The sequence below is a fragment of the Chelonia mydas genome, chromosome 10 (genome assembly GCF_015237465.2).
Source record: "Chelonia mydas isolate rCheMyd1 chromosome 10, rCheMyd1.pri.v2, whole genome shotgun sequence".
Taxonomy (NCBI): domain Eukaryota; kingdom Metazoa; phylum Chordata; order Testudines; family Cheloniidae; genus Chelonia; species Chelonia mydas.
The window spans coordinates 61,889,015-61,907,446 of NC_051250.2; the positions used below are offsets into that span (position 1 = coordinate 61,889,015).

The 18,432-nt window shown below is 38.0% G+C and overlaps 1 protein-coding gene across 5 annotated transcripts in view; it reads left to right on the forward strand.

Annotated features, from left to right (window-relative positions):
• The window catches only part of AP4E1 (adaptor related protein complex 4 subunit epsilon 1), a 36,310-nt gene extending 22,978 nt beyond the window's left edge, over window positions 1-13,332 (forward strand). For all 5 annotated transcript variants that reach the window (XM_037910176.2, XM_037910175.2, XM_037910172.2 and 2 more), the window contains 6 exons: window positions 1,620-1,755; window positions 3,892-4,150; window positions 5,010-5,585; window positions 7,429-7,613; window positions 9,313-9,470; window positions 10,029-13,332. In XM_037910176.2, coding sequence (XP_037766104.1) covers window positions 1,620-1,755; window positions 3,892-4,150; window positions 5,010-5,585; window positions 7,429-7,613; window positions 9,313-9,470; window positions 10,029-10,189 — 1,475 coding nt within the window. In that variant the 3' untranslated portion in view covers window positions 10,190-13,332. The remainder of the gene's footprint in view (window positions 1-1,619; window positions 1,756-3,891; window positions 4,151-5,009; window positions 5,586-7,428; window positions 7,614-9,312; window positions 9,471-10,028) is intronic.
• Window positions 13,333-18,432: the final 5,100 nt, after the last annotated feature.

Sequence of the window (18,432 nt, forward strand, 5' to 3'; positions counted from 1 at the left end):
TGTAACTTCATCTACAAATATCTTGTTGCTCCGGAGTCAAGAACATAAAGATAAAGGTGTGGAATTCCAAGTTTTATAGTACTTAGCGTTCACATCTTGGCCACATATTGTCCATCAGAATTTTTTTTTTGATTGGTTTCTGGGCTTTGTTTTTTAGAAGAAATATCACTTTTGCTTTACTTATATAAACAGTTTAGATAACAGGGGATATCCCTTTATAAAAACCTTAAGTAGAAAGATTCTATAGATCTAAGAGCAGAATTATTTGATCTACCCTATTTTTAGTATATATTTAAAATGAATTTTGTAGCTATTTTGTGTAAAAAGGCACAAAACATTGTTTTAAGTGAAGTCCCAAGGAAGATTACAAGTGTAGAATGTTGTGGTTCGCTGTGGAAAATCAGAGAGTACAATAGTCTTGTGTATAGTATGGATAGTTCTAGCATTTGATTTTCTTAAGCAAGGTAGGTACTCCTGGCTTTCTTTTAAGTTATATGGTATCTACTGTCCTCTTTTTCTGGGAAGTGAAACTTAACTGTGGAAACGGGTAATATAAAAAAAAATCACACTTTAAGAAGTATTTAACGTTAATATTGGTTGTGGATGCAAATATATTTAGTTCCCCTTTGTTCATGTGGAAGAATTGATGGCTGAATTACTGGTATTTACATTGTCAAACATACCCAAGTGGCGGTCTGGTGTGCAGTTTATTTATGGATTTATAAGGAAACATTTATAGAAATCAAATATACAAACAGTGGTTCTTCAGGTAGTCATTAGTATCTTCTACTGGTTTAGACATATTTTTAATAAGAGGTGAAATAGTTAACTTTAATTTAATAATGTTATTGCTGACAGTGTGTTCGCTGACAGTGTGTTCACTGACATGAAAACCTTATGGTTTTCTGGAAGATCTAAGTGTTTGTGATAATTTATATCAAAGTGTTATATTTAAAAAATGTAGTAAAAACCCAATCCTACGCCCTCAAAGAAAACTCCTGCAAACACAAAAGGTTATTTTCCCCCGTTAAGGATCTGAACAGAAAACCATAGCAGCTTCGATGATGGCCTACATGCCCCATTGCCAAGAGAATAGTGCGATAAGCATGAAACAGTGAAGAGCTTCTCATATGTATGTGCTCTAAAAAATTGTGTGTGAGTGAGAGAGAGAGCGTGGACAAACTTAATGTGAATTCAAAACACATTAGAGGATGTGCAGTCTGAAGAGCACATGCAAAAGTTGGTTTATTTTGGTCCTGTGCAATGTCTCTTGAAAATAATAATAAAAAAACAGTATTGACAGTAATTTTTAGGGGAGAAAATATAACTTCTGATGTTTTTCAATTTAAAAAAAAGTTGTATGTGAATTTACGTACTAACCAAGGAGGTGTATGTTACATGTTTCTTTGAGAGAGGAAAAAGCCTATCTGTCTAAAATAAAATAAAAAATCAGCAACAGGAACAGCTGGTTTTAATAAGGATAAAATCCTGAATGTAAAGGCTGAAAATTGACAAATCTTAGCTAGAATAACTTGTCTTTTTCTAAAGGAGCTAGATTTTTTTTTTTTTTTTAAGTTTTATGATCCATCTTGATAAATGCCATTCTGTCTGTATTGCAGCTCTGAATTTTGAACCTTATGGACTGTCATTTACTTCAAGCATGTCTTCATCCTGCTTCACTGGCCGGCAATCTCCTGCTGGTCTTTCTCTTGGTTCAGACATGTCTGGTAATAGTGCCGAGATAGGACAGAAAGAGTGAGTTTTCGATCTTTGAACTCAAATATAGAATTTCATGTGCAGTTAAACCTATGTTCTTGTCAGGGGTTGACTTCTTGCTACTTGTTTAATCACATGGGACTTCATTTAGAACAGTAGATCTTGAAAACAGCTATTATGTAAAAAGAAATCACTATGCTAATCCAGTATACAAAAAAGAAATAATCAAGGATACCTTTTTTTGTCAGATTAACTAGAAGAAATTTATGCAGTGAAAATGCAAGCTTTTCAGAATCTTACTCTTCAGACTTCAGACAGTACAAAACTCTGTAATAAAGGAAATTTCCTTAAGTTTCAGAGATCCGTGAATAATTATAGTTCTACACAAATTAGTTAGTTATTAAATGGGACTTAACATCTTTAAAATATCCTGGAACAGCTGGATGTTCCTCACAAGTACTGTTGAAGAATTTCAGAAATGTGAACTTAGTCAGAAATTCTCTTTTTATTAGCACAAGGGAAAACATAAAACCCTACTCATTCATTGCACTTACAGCCATAGAATATTTACAAGTCTGGCAAGTCTTGTGCTTTATCTGAGAGTCTGTCCAGAGTGTTGAAGCATATTCTTGTGCTGGTATTAGGCTCTGCTGGTGTTGAGGTTAGTTTAAATTGAATAGAAAATTAACTCATCTCAGATTTGTAAGGTCCAAACATATAATGATGTGCAGCATTTACAAAGTGCTTTACATCTTCAAGTATATTACAGGTTTTCACTACTTACTAAGTGCAATACTTCTATGAAATAATGTATTCCAGTCTCACTATGCTTCTCATCCCTGGCTTCTCATTGAACACCTTGTCAAATTCTGGATCTCATTCCTAATCTTCAAAGCCTTACATGGGATTGGCCCAATTTATCCAAGGAAGTGCCTCACTCTAGATCAGTGGTTCCCAAACAAGTTCTGAACCCCTTTCACTAAAATGTCAAGTCTCACAAACCCCCTCCTAAAAATGAATATTTCCAGGGATTTTCTCTTATACCTGAGTATAAATTATAAAAGCAGTGATCTTGGAAATATAACATTTGTTTTTATGACCATGCTTATTACACACTATTTATTATTCATTATTATTTATCATTACAGTACTATTATTACATTATGAAAACGGCATCACTCTTCCAACATCTCACTTTCGTACCTTGTATCACTTTGAATAAGCCTGTTATAAGACAAAGCTCCTATGTTTCATCAGGGAGTATCAGATGTGAAACAGCATGAAGATATTTAAGAAGCCAACTCAAAGAAGCATTCAGGTCTTGAGCAGTCCAGGCAAACAACGCACGTTACAACAAAGCTTAAACATGTTCTTCATAATCATTTTAAAAACAATACTAGCTGCCTATTTAATTTTAAAAACAGTAAAAAATATCCACCTCCCTTTACATTTTTTATAAGGAGTCTTGAAGTTTAAATCTCCTCAGTGTGATAGATATGCTTGCTTTGATCTGCTTAGCTCTTGGAAGTCCAGGGGCTCTGGGCTGCTAGCCCCATGCTGCCCGGGGTTCTAGGGACGGCTCTGTCCGCCATTAGGGAAGTTTTTCCCGAGAACCCCCTGTAACATTTCACGAACCTCAGTTTGGGAACCACTGCTCTAGATGATTATGATCTGTCAAAACAATTCAGTTCTGCTGGAACAACAGAAATATCAATATCAAGAATGAGACTTGTGTCTGCATGAGTCAGTTTTCTCCGCATCTGGCCCATGTCTGTTAAATCCCACTTCCTCAGCTTTAGTGACCCCACCTAAATTACATATCGTCAAATCTACAACAAAAATATTCATAACAAGTGAAGGAAAGAGTTTTTTGTAATCGCTGATGTATATAAAAACCTAAATAGCTGAGAGCAAACTGGACATAGTATATCCATTTCTTTCTGATTTCACAGCAGGGACTGTGTGTGCATTTGTGGGGTGCTTAGCTAGTAGCAGAGAAAGTTGCTAGCATGGAATGTCCATGCAGACAGAAGAAGGCTAGTTTCTATTCTCCTGTCTATTGGAATGTTAGAGTGCAAAGTGTGTGCAAATTTACAGAAATCTCTGTAAGAATGGCTTTGCTTTTCGGAATAGCACTTTCACAAGCTGACCCTGCTTTATTACATATCTTTTTAGGACCAATTGTCTGAAACTTGATGGTGTGAGGAAACTATGGGGGAAAGAAGGCTACCTCCCGAAAAAAGAGAACAAAACAGGAAAAGAAGATAAAACACAACCTGTTCCTCAGGATAGCATATTAATGGGACATGTAGTTGATCCTCCTCTGACACAGTCTGAGCAACAGGTAGTCAGCCTTTCAGAGGAAGACAAGGAGAAGCAGCAGCTCGCATCAACGTTGTTTGTGGGGCTAGGGTCAAACAATACTATCAGTCTGGTAAGTGATTTTTGTAAATTACAAGTTACAAAAAAGTTTACAAAATAGCTGTATTTAATTAGTTATTTATATTCAACTGCCCTCAAATCAGCGTTTCAGTAGCATTTAGAATGTGACATTAATTAAAAAAAGGATATTGTCATTACCTAAAGAACCTGTTTGTCGGGGCTCCTAAAAAGAAAGGAGCAAAAAATACTTTAAATGACAGATTTTTAAATCAAGCAACTTCTTTGGTTATTAAAGACTTTGGAGTGAACTGTCCTGAGTAGCCAGAACTCCCCTGTGTTTGCTTGCCCTGCCTCCTCACAAAGCTCAAGCTATGCTAAGCTTCCCGAGTATTCGCTACCTTTAACCCAGCTTCCGAGAGCCCTTGGAGGTTGCAGAGCTCTCATAGCTGGCAGTACGTGTTAAGACTGACACATTTTCCATAACTTATGCCTGGGTATAGTAGAATGTGAGAAGTAAAATCACTCACCATTCAAAGACTCTTCTTCTAGTGACCTTTATTAGCACTGCTTGTTCAAATCTTAGTCTCTTATCCCTGATTTTCTGCAAAACCTTTATGTACATGTAGATGCTTTTCAACAGAGGATAAAGTATTTCCTAATTGTACAGGGACCACAATGATGCCTGCACTACAGAACAACTCTAATGCCCTCAAAGTAACTTCTTAAGTGTCCCATGCAGTGTCCAGTGCATATTTTAAAACAAACCTTTATTTAAAGGTCACCTCTGTTGGATAGTTGACTTTTATCTGCCCTTTGTCCCTTGTCCTTCCAGACAGGTTTCACTCTGTTAATTAAGCCAATCACCAAGTTAAAGAAAATAAATATAAAAATCTCTTCTGTTTTTTCTTCAGATGGGGAAAGCAGATACCACCACTCAGAAGTTCAAAAAAAAATCAAAAATAAGTGAAACCCAGAATAGCAAAGAAACATCTAGTTTCCAGAATATTGCTACCTTGCCTTTCAGTCCTTTACCTGATTCAGCTCCTAACAATAAGGAAAACTTTCAGGGCAATGAACATCTCGGATTAAGGAAAGTCTCACTGAGTTCTTCAGAAGTTTTGGAAGCTAGTGTATCATTTGATACGTCTCAATCCCTGACAGAAGCTGGACTGGATGAGAAGCTTTCAAACTGTAGACTATCAACATCCTCTTTGTTTGCTGATAGTAATATTGAAGTTTTTCAGCCTTCCCAAAGTGTTCCAGATATAGTTGCCAATAAGGCCCCCGTGAGTCTTTGCTTACCAGGTGAACTAGCTGATCACCCTCATTCAGAAATAGTAGAGCTTTGTAGCAGTGACATCCTGACTATGTACTCGTGTAAAGTTTGGACAGATGACTGTTTACTGCTTATCTTGTTTGTTGCCAACAAAAGCACCTCACCACTCAAAACTGTGACCCTAGTGTTTGAAAATGCAGAGCATTTTAAGGTAAGAAAATGAATTGTTACTTGTACAATAGAAGAGAACCATTGGTTTCCTCTCTTTTTTACTTATGGCATACAGTGAGTTTTTCTTTTCAGGTAGTTCAGTTGATAAGCTTTTGATGACTTTTAAGGAATCAGACATGTTACTATTCTTGTTCTCATGTAGTGAGAGCAATCAAGATGTTTTAGAGATTTCTTTAGGACTTCAGCTACATCTGGGATTTGTATAATGGTTGGTAAAGGAGTATCAAGGTAAAAAAACCATTAAGGATGTAATAGAAAAATCTTATTGATTGAACCGCAAACCTCTACATGTGTTAATTAATCTAAGAGTATGTCTATATTTGAGCTGGGAAGGGTACACATATCCACACTGGCTCTGCTTGAGTGACTGCCTAAAAATAAAAGTGTGTCCACAGCAATATGGCTGGCTCTTTGGGTTAGCCTCCCTGTGTACATTCGGGTATGTACTCAGGTGGCTAACCTGAGCCGCCAGCTGTGCTGCTGAGGACACACTGCTACTTTTAGGCACTAGCGAGACATGGGTACATGTTTGCAAACTAGGAATCACACCTCCTAGCTCAAATGTAGATGTACCCTAAAAAGTATTTATGGATTGCTATAAATGTCCGTGGATTTTGCTATATTCCAAGATGTAGCCACTTGCACATCCCCGAAACATAGTTAGATATCCTCAAAATGACAGTATATGCCAGTGATAGTATTGAGCATTGGATAATCAATGTTCATAAGAGTGCTGACTGATCTATAGAAATTGTCTCCTATTCAAAAGCAGAAGGGTAGACTTTTGGGGTCGGAGGGGAGAGGGAATCCACTGAAAGGGAATTCAGGTACGGAGTCATGAAACCTCAGTTTCTGCAGAGGTCCACTGCTAACTGGATCAGTGGAAATAAGCAAAAGGCTTATTAGAAGTAGCTTTAACAGGTAATGGGTTTTGATGCCTTTTTCCTTTAGAATTTCTGGTTTGAATCATGCTAGGTTCCTGCCATCACATGTCTAGTTGGTTATGTTGTTCTTAGCTGACAAGTGTCCATACCACAGACTGCTACCACAGTTGGCACCTGTGCGGTGGCAGAGTGGCAGTCTCAGCAGAAGCCAAAGACTGAATGTTGATGGAAATGTAATTATCCTCATTCCTAGACGTGGTATCCACTTCGTGGTTTTGCATACAGTTGGCACAGTGTGGGGAATCTTGCAGTTTCACTGTCTGTGGTGTGAACCTGTATTGAGGATAAATCAAGGCTTTCAGTTTCCAAGGCTGTCAGTTCAACAACTTTCCTGAGCACTAAATTCACTTTGAATAGTCAGTCAAAGTGTACTTCTATACAATTTTACAGTTAAACCTGAACCAGCAGTACAATAGTCATGTGTGGTAGATAAAACATGCAACAGTATTATGGTTTTATTCAGCAATGATGGAGTACAGTGAGAGAGCAGTTCAAAGCGCATTCTCTGTTTACAAGATTTCCTGTTTACCCTCTGCTAAGACACATGGCTATTTTATAATAAAATCCTGGTAGAGAAGTAGTTAACATTTTGTTGAGTTGAGTGTTTGGAATTTCATTGTTTGACTAGTGAAATTGCTGTGTGTATTTCCATAGAAGTTAAATGTAATTTAGTGTGCCTGGTGAGGTGGGATTGTCCTTTGTGATCCTGATCTCACACCTAATGGAAATTGGGATTGATGCCATTGCAGTCAATTAGGTTACATGTGTGTAAGATCAGAATCAGTCCTGGTGTGTTCAGGGATTGTAAACTCTGGATTAGCAATTTTTAGTTTGAAAGTAATCTGAATATTTTCTGTTACCTTTTTTCTTTATTTGTAGATCTTTGAGAGTCTTAGCTGTCGTTTTCCTGTAATGGAAGCTCAAAGCATGGAAAGCTGCCAAAAGCGTGTGCAGCTGGAAAAAGTCTGTACAGAGGGCATTCTCTTCGGCTCCATTCGTTATCCTCTAGATATGGATACTCATCTTGAGTTTTCACTAACTTTCTCATTGTCCGATTTCATCAGGTAAATCACTGATAAAATGAGACTCTTTTTTAAAAAAAAAAAATCTGGTATTGCAGTCAAAGTAGTAAATAGCACAGGATGGCTCAGGAGGCTGATGATGGGAAATAGAGACTTCTGTCTGTGGGCTGTTGGTTTTTAATTTAATTCAGACTGGTAATGTTAGTACAGTATGTCACCACTTGTCAATGGCCTATTAATATGTGAAATAAGTGTGTTGGCATTAGTCTGGTTCCTAGAGGCCAGTAATGCCATCACCATTCCCCCCCATCATCGCAACTGGCTCCTTTGTTAGCAGTCTCAGCAGAAAGATGATGGAATGACTAGGCATGGAGAGCGAGCAACCTGCTCATCTTAAATAGTCATCAGTCCAGGTTAAGCATTCATAGCAGGGGCAGTGTAAGGAGGCTAGTACAGCAATTGTCTTGCTGTGCCTATTCTTATAAATTGAGGATTTCAGAAATTAGGAATGTCAGTCCAACACCTTCAATGAGCATTAAAGTTCACATCATTTTCATGGCTTTAAAAATTATATACACAGTGACTTTCACAGGCTTTTCTGCCACCTTCTCTTTTGCTTTTTAAATGTATATTTGAGATAGTGAGAAGTTTTTCTGTTGTAAATTAAGATGGCATGATCTAAGTTCCTTGCATGGTCCTATGAGAGAGACTGAGATTAGTAATTCAGGCATGAAACTTTTTCTCCTCTTCTCTCCTCCCTCTTCCCAACTTCTCTCCTTGGAGCTTAGCTTTTTATTTCAAATAATAATAAAAAATACTTGTCTCAAAACCACACTATAAAAGCTTAACTCTGTTTTGTTCTGTACTAACACTTACAATTTTTTTAGTATCTACTACTTATTTGCTACCATGGAAAATATGGTATTTTGTGGTGAGACAAGGCACTTAGTAATGTTGCCACAAAGGTTTTGCATAGTAAAGAATGTTAATACCCCTGACTGCTTAGTTTTGGTGTCTGCCCAAATAATTATCTTTAGAAAGGATTCAATTACCTAGATTATCCAAAATATTGATTTCCACTGAATTATCAATTTAAGAGCTAAGTACAAATCCCTTAAGACTACCTAATGCTTTTTCACTTGGACACATTCACTGGAAATACTAAATACTCTTTTGGAGTGTTGAATGAAATTGATTGGACAGAAAGGAGAATAAAGACGTTGCTTCAGCAGAAAGTAAATTGTAAATCTTTGAAACTGAGTTTATTTTAAATTCAGGGACCCAAATTGTGTGAAAGGACTGACCACTTTTACAGTAAAAACAGCTCATGCTCTTTATTTTTTAGCTCTCAATATTTTCATTCCTGAAGTAGTGGAAGTAACATTTTGTGTTCAAGCAGCCAATTTAAGTTTTTAAATTAGACTTTGTACTTGAGAGTGACATTTATAAGGTTTCCATAGTAAACTCTTTATTTAAGGGGCTTATAACTTGGACATTTAAGTGGCATTATTCTGAAGTTGGTCAGCACTAATGTTTGATTTAAGTTAAATTATTTTTTTTTTTAATTTAGAGGGCTGTAAAAAGCAATTCAGGCTCTTCATATTGTGGGGAGGAAGGTTTGTGTTTCCACAGGTGCATTTTTAAAATAGTTTGCTTGCTTTGCTATATAATGGTTTCAGATACAGATTATTTTGGAGATCAGATAGATCCAGACTCAGATTTGTGTTTAATTCTTTTTCAGACCAATGAAAATTACCACTGAAGACTTTGGGAGACTGTGGCTGTCCTTTTCTAATGATGTGAAACAAAATCTAAAAATGTCACCTTCTCAGGGATCTCTCTCAGTAGCTCTGAACGCCCTGAAGCAGAAATTAAAGCTCCATATTGTTGAAATTATTGGTGAGTGAATTAACATTTATATTCTATACCTTGGTGCTGTAAGTTCCCAGGGTTTTGCACAGCACATAGGTTGTGCCAAGTAAATAAGTTCCTGCCCCAAAGAGTTTACAGTCTAAGACTCTGATCCTGTAACACCTGTGCACGTGAGTAACTCTACACAGTCATTGCTCCCTTGACTTTAGTAAGTCTGCTCAGATGCTGGGGGCTGGTGTGTAAAGGTATAAGTGGGTATAATACAATGGCAAATAATAGAGTGGCATGTTCTCATTTTTATCTGAAGTGCTTCCCAAAATAGATATGTTTTCAGAAGTATTTTGAAAGAGGTGAGGGAACTGGCAGGCAAGCTTTGAAGGTTTGTATGAAATAAGGCATGAAATTGGGAGTGACGGGGGCTAATTAGGAATGATGTTGGGTGAAGCATGGGATGAGTTGCAGGTGTGAGAGAAGAATAGGGCAGAAAAATGTTACATTTGAAGGCACACTTCAATTTGAACTATATTTAATATGAATTGCAATTATTTCTTTTAGTTTTAAAGTTATTTGTTGTTTGTTTTTAAGGTAATGAGGGAATAGTGGCATGCCGGCTACTTCCATCAGTCCCCTGTCTGCTGCATTGTCGTACTCATGCAAGGACACTGGCACTGTGGTTTAGATCCTCTTGTTCTGCTCTTCCAGACAGTTTACTATATCTGTGTCAAAAGGTGATGGAGGAATCTTAATTGCAACAGTGCCTGCTTTTCTAACATATTGGTGTAAAAATAAATGCATACAAAAGACTTACAGGGTTACACAAATGTTTACCAAAGCAAAATGAGTTAAAACGATACTCAAGAGTGGTTTCATCCCCCCAACTGGCATGTGCCATATGGACTAACGGGAAAGCAGAATGATCCACGATGTGCCTGCAGAAATGTGCTCAGGATTTTACAGTTGCTGACAGATGACCCGATGAAGTATTGCTAACTGTTTAAATGAAATGTATATTTCTTAGTTTATTGTAGATGATTGAAAGTATTTATTTTCTATTACGTAATTTTTGTATATAGCAACCCTTTACTCTTAGGAGCAGCTACTTAGTACTTAAATATTATTTTAAGGAAAACATCACAGCTATGAAGTCAGCTTTATACAGTAAAAATGATTCAAATGCTTGTCTGTAACATTACCATTTACTTCATTTATGAGCTTTTTCTAAAGCTGCATTTTAAGCACTATTGGAAACAAGACCCATACTGGCTGTTGCACGTGGTATGTTATCTTACCACAGAGGATAGAAGTGCATGCTTCATAGTTGTTTCACTGGCTTTAAATGGTCAGAAGTACTGCACGTGATCTTTTGGTCGTTTACCAGTTAAGGACTTGACTCATATCACACAGACAGTCTTTGGAGAATGGGAGAGGTGTCTAAAACTGGGAGTTGCATGATGATGGCTAAATTGGATGGAGATCCATTGCTATCCAAGTCATGTGTATGGTATCTGCAGCTCCTTGTCATTTTCATTTTATTCCTCTTCTTCACTTGCCTTTGGTAGAAGTCTGTAACACTCATCAAAAGAACTGTGCATGTCCCAAAGATATTTTTCAAAAGGATAGTAGAGGAAAATATTAAGCCTGGATTTATCATAGCTGTGTGACAGTATTGAAGGTGCTGTGTATTTAATTTGGACTGAAACATTTGAATTTATTTTGAATTTTCTTTTATAATGCTAATTATCTACAGTATTGATTGGTTATCAGTCTTTGTAAATTACTGCTTATACGTGGTTTGGATGTAATTGTGTGGTTACGAATGTTTCTAAAGGCTTGTTTACACAGAGCAGCAATGTGCACTATGGGGGTGTGATTTCTAAGGTGCACTAACTGGTCCAGGTAGACACTGCTGGTACGCACTAAAAGTTCCCAAGTGCGTTTTACTCTAGTGCTGTATATTGAAGTGCATTAGGGAACTTTCAGTGTGCACTGGCAGGGTCTACACCAGGGGTCTCAAAAACATGCCCATGGGCCAGAGTTATTTCCTGCGGCCTGCTGTGGGTGCCGACTCCACCGGCAGCGAAGCTCCCCTCCCCTCCTGCCCCCGCCCCGAGCATGCCGCATCACCACTCCGCCTACTTCCCAGCGCTTCCCATTGTCAAACAGCTGTTTGGCAGTGCTTAGGAGTTTCCAGGAAGAAGTGGGGAGGAGCAGGGATGTGGCAGGGCCGGGGTGGGGATTTGGGGAAAGGGTTGGAACAGGGGCAGGGAGGGAGTGGAGTTGGGGCGGGGACTTTGTGGAAGGGGTTGGAATGGGGGTGGGAAGAGGCGGGGCCTTATGGAAGGGGGTGGAGTGAGGGCGGGGCAGGGGACAGAGGGAAGGCTTTAACCAAAGTAATTCTAAAAGTAAATGCATGCTTTGTCGTTTGAGTGAGATGAGTTACTGAGTATTTATATTTTATTAAAACCCCTCTTCATATTACAGTTTTGAAAAAAGTTAATACATTGACTTTTAATAGCACACTATATTGCTCTTCATTTTTTTTCATGTTTGACTATACTTTTATATCATTGTATGAAAAGGTTTCAGTGATGTGGCCCTCGGGCCACTGTTCTCATCCTCATGTGGCCCTCATGGTGATTTGAGTTTGAGATCCCTGGTCTACACGGACCAACTAATACACAATGTGTTAGTGAGCTTTCGAAATCACACGCACATAGTGTACATTGCTGCTTTGTGTCGACAAGCCATAAGGCTTAATAGATCTAATCAGCCTAGCATGCATGCTGTGTGTGTGTGAATTGTTTCTCCCCTTCTTTATCACTACTATTCCCAAAACCCAGCATCTACGCCTTGGAATCCTGTGATCTGCATTTATTTAGACAGCAAATGAAACACATCACTGTCTTGCACAACTTTACAGTAATTCACAAGTAGCTATTTTTCTTTAAATTTAGAAGAATTGACATTTGTGCAAACAATACTTGCAAGTGTGGCATACAAAGGAAATGGAATTCTACATCAGTTTGCATTATCCTTATGCTATTTTTTATATTGAAAAGGAAAACCTTAGGAGATATCTTAATATTCTCAGTTTTCATCTGGCAGACATCAGTGTTTAAGGAAAGAAAAGTATTAATTATTTTTATTTTGCTTCATTTTGTTAAATGTTCATAAAATCATATAAAGAATGTAATTTTGATACACCAGTGATCATAAAGATTGTTTTAATAACTTCTTTTAGAGATTAAGCCAATTGTCTTATATTACCACAGGTATTATGACATAAGAAAAGATCTTTTGGTCACTGCTATTACAAAACCCTCTAATTGAGGGATTTATTAAAATGCACTAAGTCTGTAAATATATTAAACATTCTGCATGCATTAAATAATGTGTATTTAATGCTCTGGGACAATTTGTATGAATGAAAGCTTATTTTAATTTCCCTGCTAGTACAGAATGTAAATCAAGTTGGGTGCTATAATTGGATTTCAGCGTATTATATAAAATTACAGAAATATCTGTTCTAGCCTATGCATTTTTCACCATTTCTTTAATGGGATGTTAAGTCTCTCCTGATATGAAACAAACCAGTGATGCCTTCTGTTTACTTGTAGGTGTGATGCTCCTCTTTATCCTTAGTTTTTTCCACCTTGGTTTGTTTAACGTAACCATATAGTTAATGCACTTTGAGCTGTAAATATGCAGATTCTGAGAAAACAATCAAGGGTCTTATGTTGCTGTGACATACAGGGGTTTGCTCGCTTGTACCCGAGGTACAGCCTTTATTTTTAGATCGTCCACCAAAACTATTGTGTTAATCTCTTTGTGTTTACACTTTTCTGTAATTTAATAATGTGCATCTAATAAAATCTCCAGCCCAGTTTTACAGCTGTTTTAACTGGGCATGTGTCTTTGGTGCTGTGTACCTTAACAGTGGTACTATTAGAATAATGGCATTTAATATTATTGAAGAATTGTTCCCCAACATAGATGATTTGTAATTTGCAGGTCTAGACTCCCACTGCCAAGAGATGATTTGTAATTTGCAGGTCTAGACTCCCACTGCCAAGAGATTAAATAAAAGACAGAAAAATGCTCCGTCTATACTGGCAGGCATTGTGTACATAAAACTTAAATGAGATATGTTAGCAAGCAGAGACAGATGTGCCTGTTTTTACATGTTGAATGACAGAGTACTAGCCCCCATTTCGATTATTGTTTCTCAGTGCAACAAAATAGTGACAAAGAATGTAACATATGTATTTCACTAAGTTTGCTCACCATGGCAATTAATAATGACATGTATTCAGCTTCAGGTATACGAAGGATAGATGTCACACTATCTTTGAGTCTATTATTTCAGCAGCATTTTGTATCCCATGGCTTCTTCATATTCTTTTTGGAATTGAGCCAGATTATGAACTCGGCACCGCAGGAAAACTGTGTGGTTGAGCATTCATGCTTTTATCATTCCTAGAGTTGATTAGTGCAATGGTGTTATTGCCTACAAAAAAAACTTGACAATTCTTAGGCTACTGGTATGCTGTGTTCACAGCCTGTCTTGTGGATATGTATCCTTGTACTCCCCTGTCTACCTCTCTTTAGGGAAGGGGCTGTCTGCTTTGAGCATGCTGTTCATATGGTACATTGCTGCTGGAGTTTGGAGCAGGAACTGGGAATTCTGGGGCTCCAAATCTAGCTCTGAATGCATCTGTTCTGGAGCAAGTCAGTTGTACCTCTCTGCATCAGTTTCCTGATCTGTAAAATGGAGGGTGGTGGTGAGATGGGCATAGCTGGGTTTATTTAGGTAATTCTACAACAATTTATATTATCCTTACTCTAATTTTTATAACGAAAACCTTTTAAGAGGTATTGCAGGCTTCTCAGTTCTCATTTGCAACCACATCAGTGCTGTCGGGAAAAAAATTACTCTGTTCTTACTTTATTTTGTCTTTTGTATAGCACTTAAAAGATGCACTACAAAATAATATAAGAATGATATAATTCCAGTTTTAAATAGCCCACCTTTGTTACTCATGTTTTGTACTGATTAATTCACTATGGTCCCAGCTCTGAGATATGGAGACCTGAGCCTTTATAAGACAAAGGAAATTTTGCCTTACCTGTCAAAGTTCTCTACTTTTAAAAGGATGTAGACATTAATCTGTTCTACCCTCTGATTTTTTTTTAATTAGGTAGTGCAAACCACAGACATGGTTCAGTTTCTATATTAAATGTCTGATTCTTCTTCAAGGGCTTCTGTGTATTCCCATGTATGAAAGCCAGCCTCTAGAACTGAGGTATAGAACTATATAAAAAAGCAGTGTCCACTGGGGGGTGCCAGGAGTGTCTCTGTTAAGATGATGTAATCACTTCTGTATAAGGGAGCGCACCTCTTTCTTTTGCCTCCAACGCAGAGAGCTAAACGGAACTGTCTCTCATGTCTGCAGGCTAATTAGCTAGCCTTAGAAATACGTGTTTTGGTAAGGTGGTGCTACAATCCATTTCTGCCTAGAACACCTTGCCCACTGTCCTCTTCAGGGCCCGCTTGCTAATCTCCCACAAGTGGGAATTCCCTGAGGCTTACGAGTAACTGTTCCTCAAAAATTGCCTCTGTGCCTTCAAACTACCCACCTGCCTTCTTTTGTGCCTCATAGTGGTTTATGTTTCAGGACTCTGAGGGCTAGGGAGAAGGAACTGATGTGTGGGAGGAGTGTATTCCCACATTTCGATAGAGCAGATGACTTTATCCAAGTACAAAGGCATTCCTGCACTCCCAGCAGATACAGCATTTTTACATAGTTCTGCAGCTCAATGCTGAAGGTGCTGTGCTGAAGAACAGCAGTTACTAGTAAGTAACCCCTATTTTTAAAAATGTCTTTGGTGTTTTAGCAATATCCTAGAGTTACTGCAAGTTTAGAATTTATGGGCAATTCTGTGACAGAACAGTCTGTCCTGTGCTTAATAATCTGATAGACAATTCTGAAGCTGCCACCATGCCCTGTGGAAGGAAGGAAACCACATTGTGAGGACTGACAGAAGATAAAATAATTGTAAGGTGAAATTCATCTCTCTCTGATTGGGCACAGGATTTCCCTTTATTTCTGCTAATTCCCCTTTCTTCCCACCTGTCACTCTCCCAAAACTAAGATTTGCAGTCAGTGGGATGCATCTGGGACCCATCCATCTTCTCTCTTGTGTCCATGAAGAGAGCATTAATGCAGCTGTAAAGCTATTGTTGCCACTGCAGGCTGTGTAGTCTCATGGGAAGGCAAAGCAAGAGAAAGTTAGATGGCATAGAGTGTACAGGATAGGAGAATCGTTCACATGAACTCTCTTCCTCGGACCAGTTCTGTAACTCCCTGCTGCACACATTTGTGTTGTCAGCTTCTGTGAGTTAAAACCAGGGGGCAGGAGACATGTCAAACTGAGGCCTAATTATGTGTTAACCACCATTTACAAGACTAGCCATATTCTAATGTGGCTGTAGTTAAAGCTCACACACTTATACACTGTACTTTTTCTTGTGTGATTCTGCATTTATGTGCACATCTGCATTTGACATTTTCCTTGTAATTTATTGGTTTATTAGTTTGCATAGTACAAATTATTTCTAAAAATCCCGCAAGCTACGTGCAGGGTTTACTCTTCCTAAGAATCTACTGGAACACAGATTCATAAGGATGAATAGATCTGATTGAGACTTTACCTGGAGGTCAGGAATAGCCACCATGACTTAATTTAAAATTGGGAAATTTTTCTGTGTCTTATAACTTGTGTAAAACCCCAATGTTGTGTCTGCATTTAGCACTTATGCTTGAAGAATTGTCACAGGCTTGCTTTTACAGCTACATTGGAGTTAGAGAAAATGTAATTATTGAAGTGTAGGATTTTAACTCCTAGTCTGACTGAACCAGAATGACACAACTTCCTTTTGGTGTTTTATTGTGAACTAAGGGCTCTTTGACATTTTTTGCAGGTTGCTACAGAAACAAAGACACTGAAATCTTTGCAAATTGGATTTTATGTACAGTTTTTATCAGAGGGCATTGAATAATACTTTAATTGCCCCATGTAAATAGAACTGAGTTATAGAGATGGGAGAAGTTGAACGGTTTTCTAAAGAGGACAGATATTTTACAATGTTTAGCAAAGTCAATGGTTATTTTCCATCTGACATTCATAATTAGCCAGTTCTTCCAAAGTGCCCATGTTGTAATGGAGTTAAAGAAAAAGATAGCCAGACCTCACAAGAGCATTCTAAGGCCAGGTCTACATCAGTAGAGCTACATCATTTGGGGATATGAAAAATCCACACCCTTCAGCAACGCAGTTATACTGATCTAACGCCAATGTAAACAGCACTACGTTGGTGGGGAGGGCTTCTCCCGTCGACATAGCTACCACCTCTCAGGGAGGTGGATTAACTATGCCAGTGGGAGAAGGTCTCCCGTTGGCCTAATAGTGTCTTCACGGAAGTGCTACGGTGGTGCAGCTGCAGTGTTTTAAGTGTAGGCCTGCCCTAAAACGTCTATTTTTGTGTACTTGCCACTATGTAGTAATTCATCCTTTTTTTGGTGCTGATAGTTGCTACTTTGTTAGAGAAGAGGCTGTTGGGGGAAAAAACCTGTTCCTTCTGTCTGCATTTGCAGTACTGCTTTTGCTCTCACAATCCACATTTTATCTTTTTTAGTTGTCATTTTTTTCTCAGATACTCTGAAAATATTTTCAACGGGACATCTGAATAGGAATATCCATCATATCTATTGTATTTCTAAATATGAATTAAAACTGCCCTATTGCAATCACATTATACCCCTTCCCATAAGTCTCTATCCCTGCTCATCCCATAATTTGGGCAGGAGCAGAGACTTGTTCTGTTTAATGGATAGTAGTCATTTTGATGGTTGTATATAGCACCCAGATATTACGTTGCTGCTTTCCTTGCAAATGCTTGAGACATCATTTTTAGACCTCTTTTTGGCCTAAAACAACTTGACAGTCCTTTCTCAGTGTATGTGTGTGTCTCTCTCTTTTTGACACTGTTACTTATCTGACATTCTACGTAGGGACGGGGAAATAAACCTACTTCTTCTACCATCTATTGTAAGACTGTCTTTTGCAATGTTATTGCTGAAATGAGACTATTGTAGTGTAGCTTCCAACTCCATTTTGAATCCATCACTTATACACTATTCTACAACGTATTTGCAATAAGTAAGACAGCATTTACTCAGTACTATTTATTGTGCTTCATATTGTTTAATAAATAGACTGCATAATGAATGCCACTAGCCACCTTCTCAGGATGTACTGAATCATACTTATATTCTTTAATATTACTATTACATACATAAAAATATTTGACACAAGTTAATTTAAACAAGAATGAAGTGAAGAATATAGTGTTTAGTCTTCTGCCTTCTATACCAGGCTGAAAGTGGTTTATTATAAGCAGGGCTGGTAAATGGTGTGTGACACTTCTTTTTAGTTGCTTACAACTTTGCCAAACTTTAATCATCTGGGCTGAAATTTTCCATGCTGAGTCTGCCTAAGGCTGAAAGCTTTGGAAAATTTCAGCCAAAATGATTCAGATGTTTGAGAATGAGACTAGGGAAAAATTCTGTGTTTTGTCCATGTTAAAAAAAATTCTGGCAATCCTTTTCTTTGAAATGCTCTAGTCCACCTTAGTGTTGGAGCAGAGACTTGAAATTTGTCAGGGAGCCTGAATTTGTGTCAGGGATGTGCCTTTTGACACCCCCCCCCCCCCCAAAAGCCCAAATTTGGCTTGGAAATATTGCAGTTTGCACATGCCTCTTGGATTTTAGCAGCTAAATTTCCCAAAGATTCTGTCTGCACTGAGCATATTCAAGCCTGGAACTGAGCAGGACTTTCCCTGCAATTGCAGTTCTGAGCTACTTTCAGCTGCACCTAATCTGGGCAATTAAACTGAGAGCATATCACCTGATGGGCCTAAGGCGTGTGG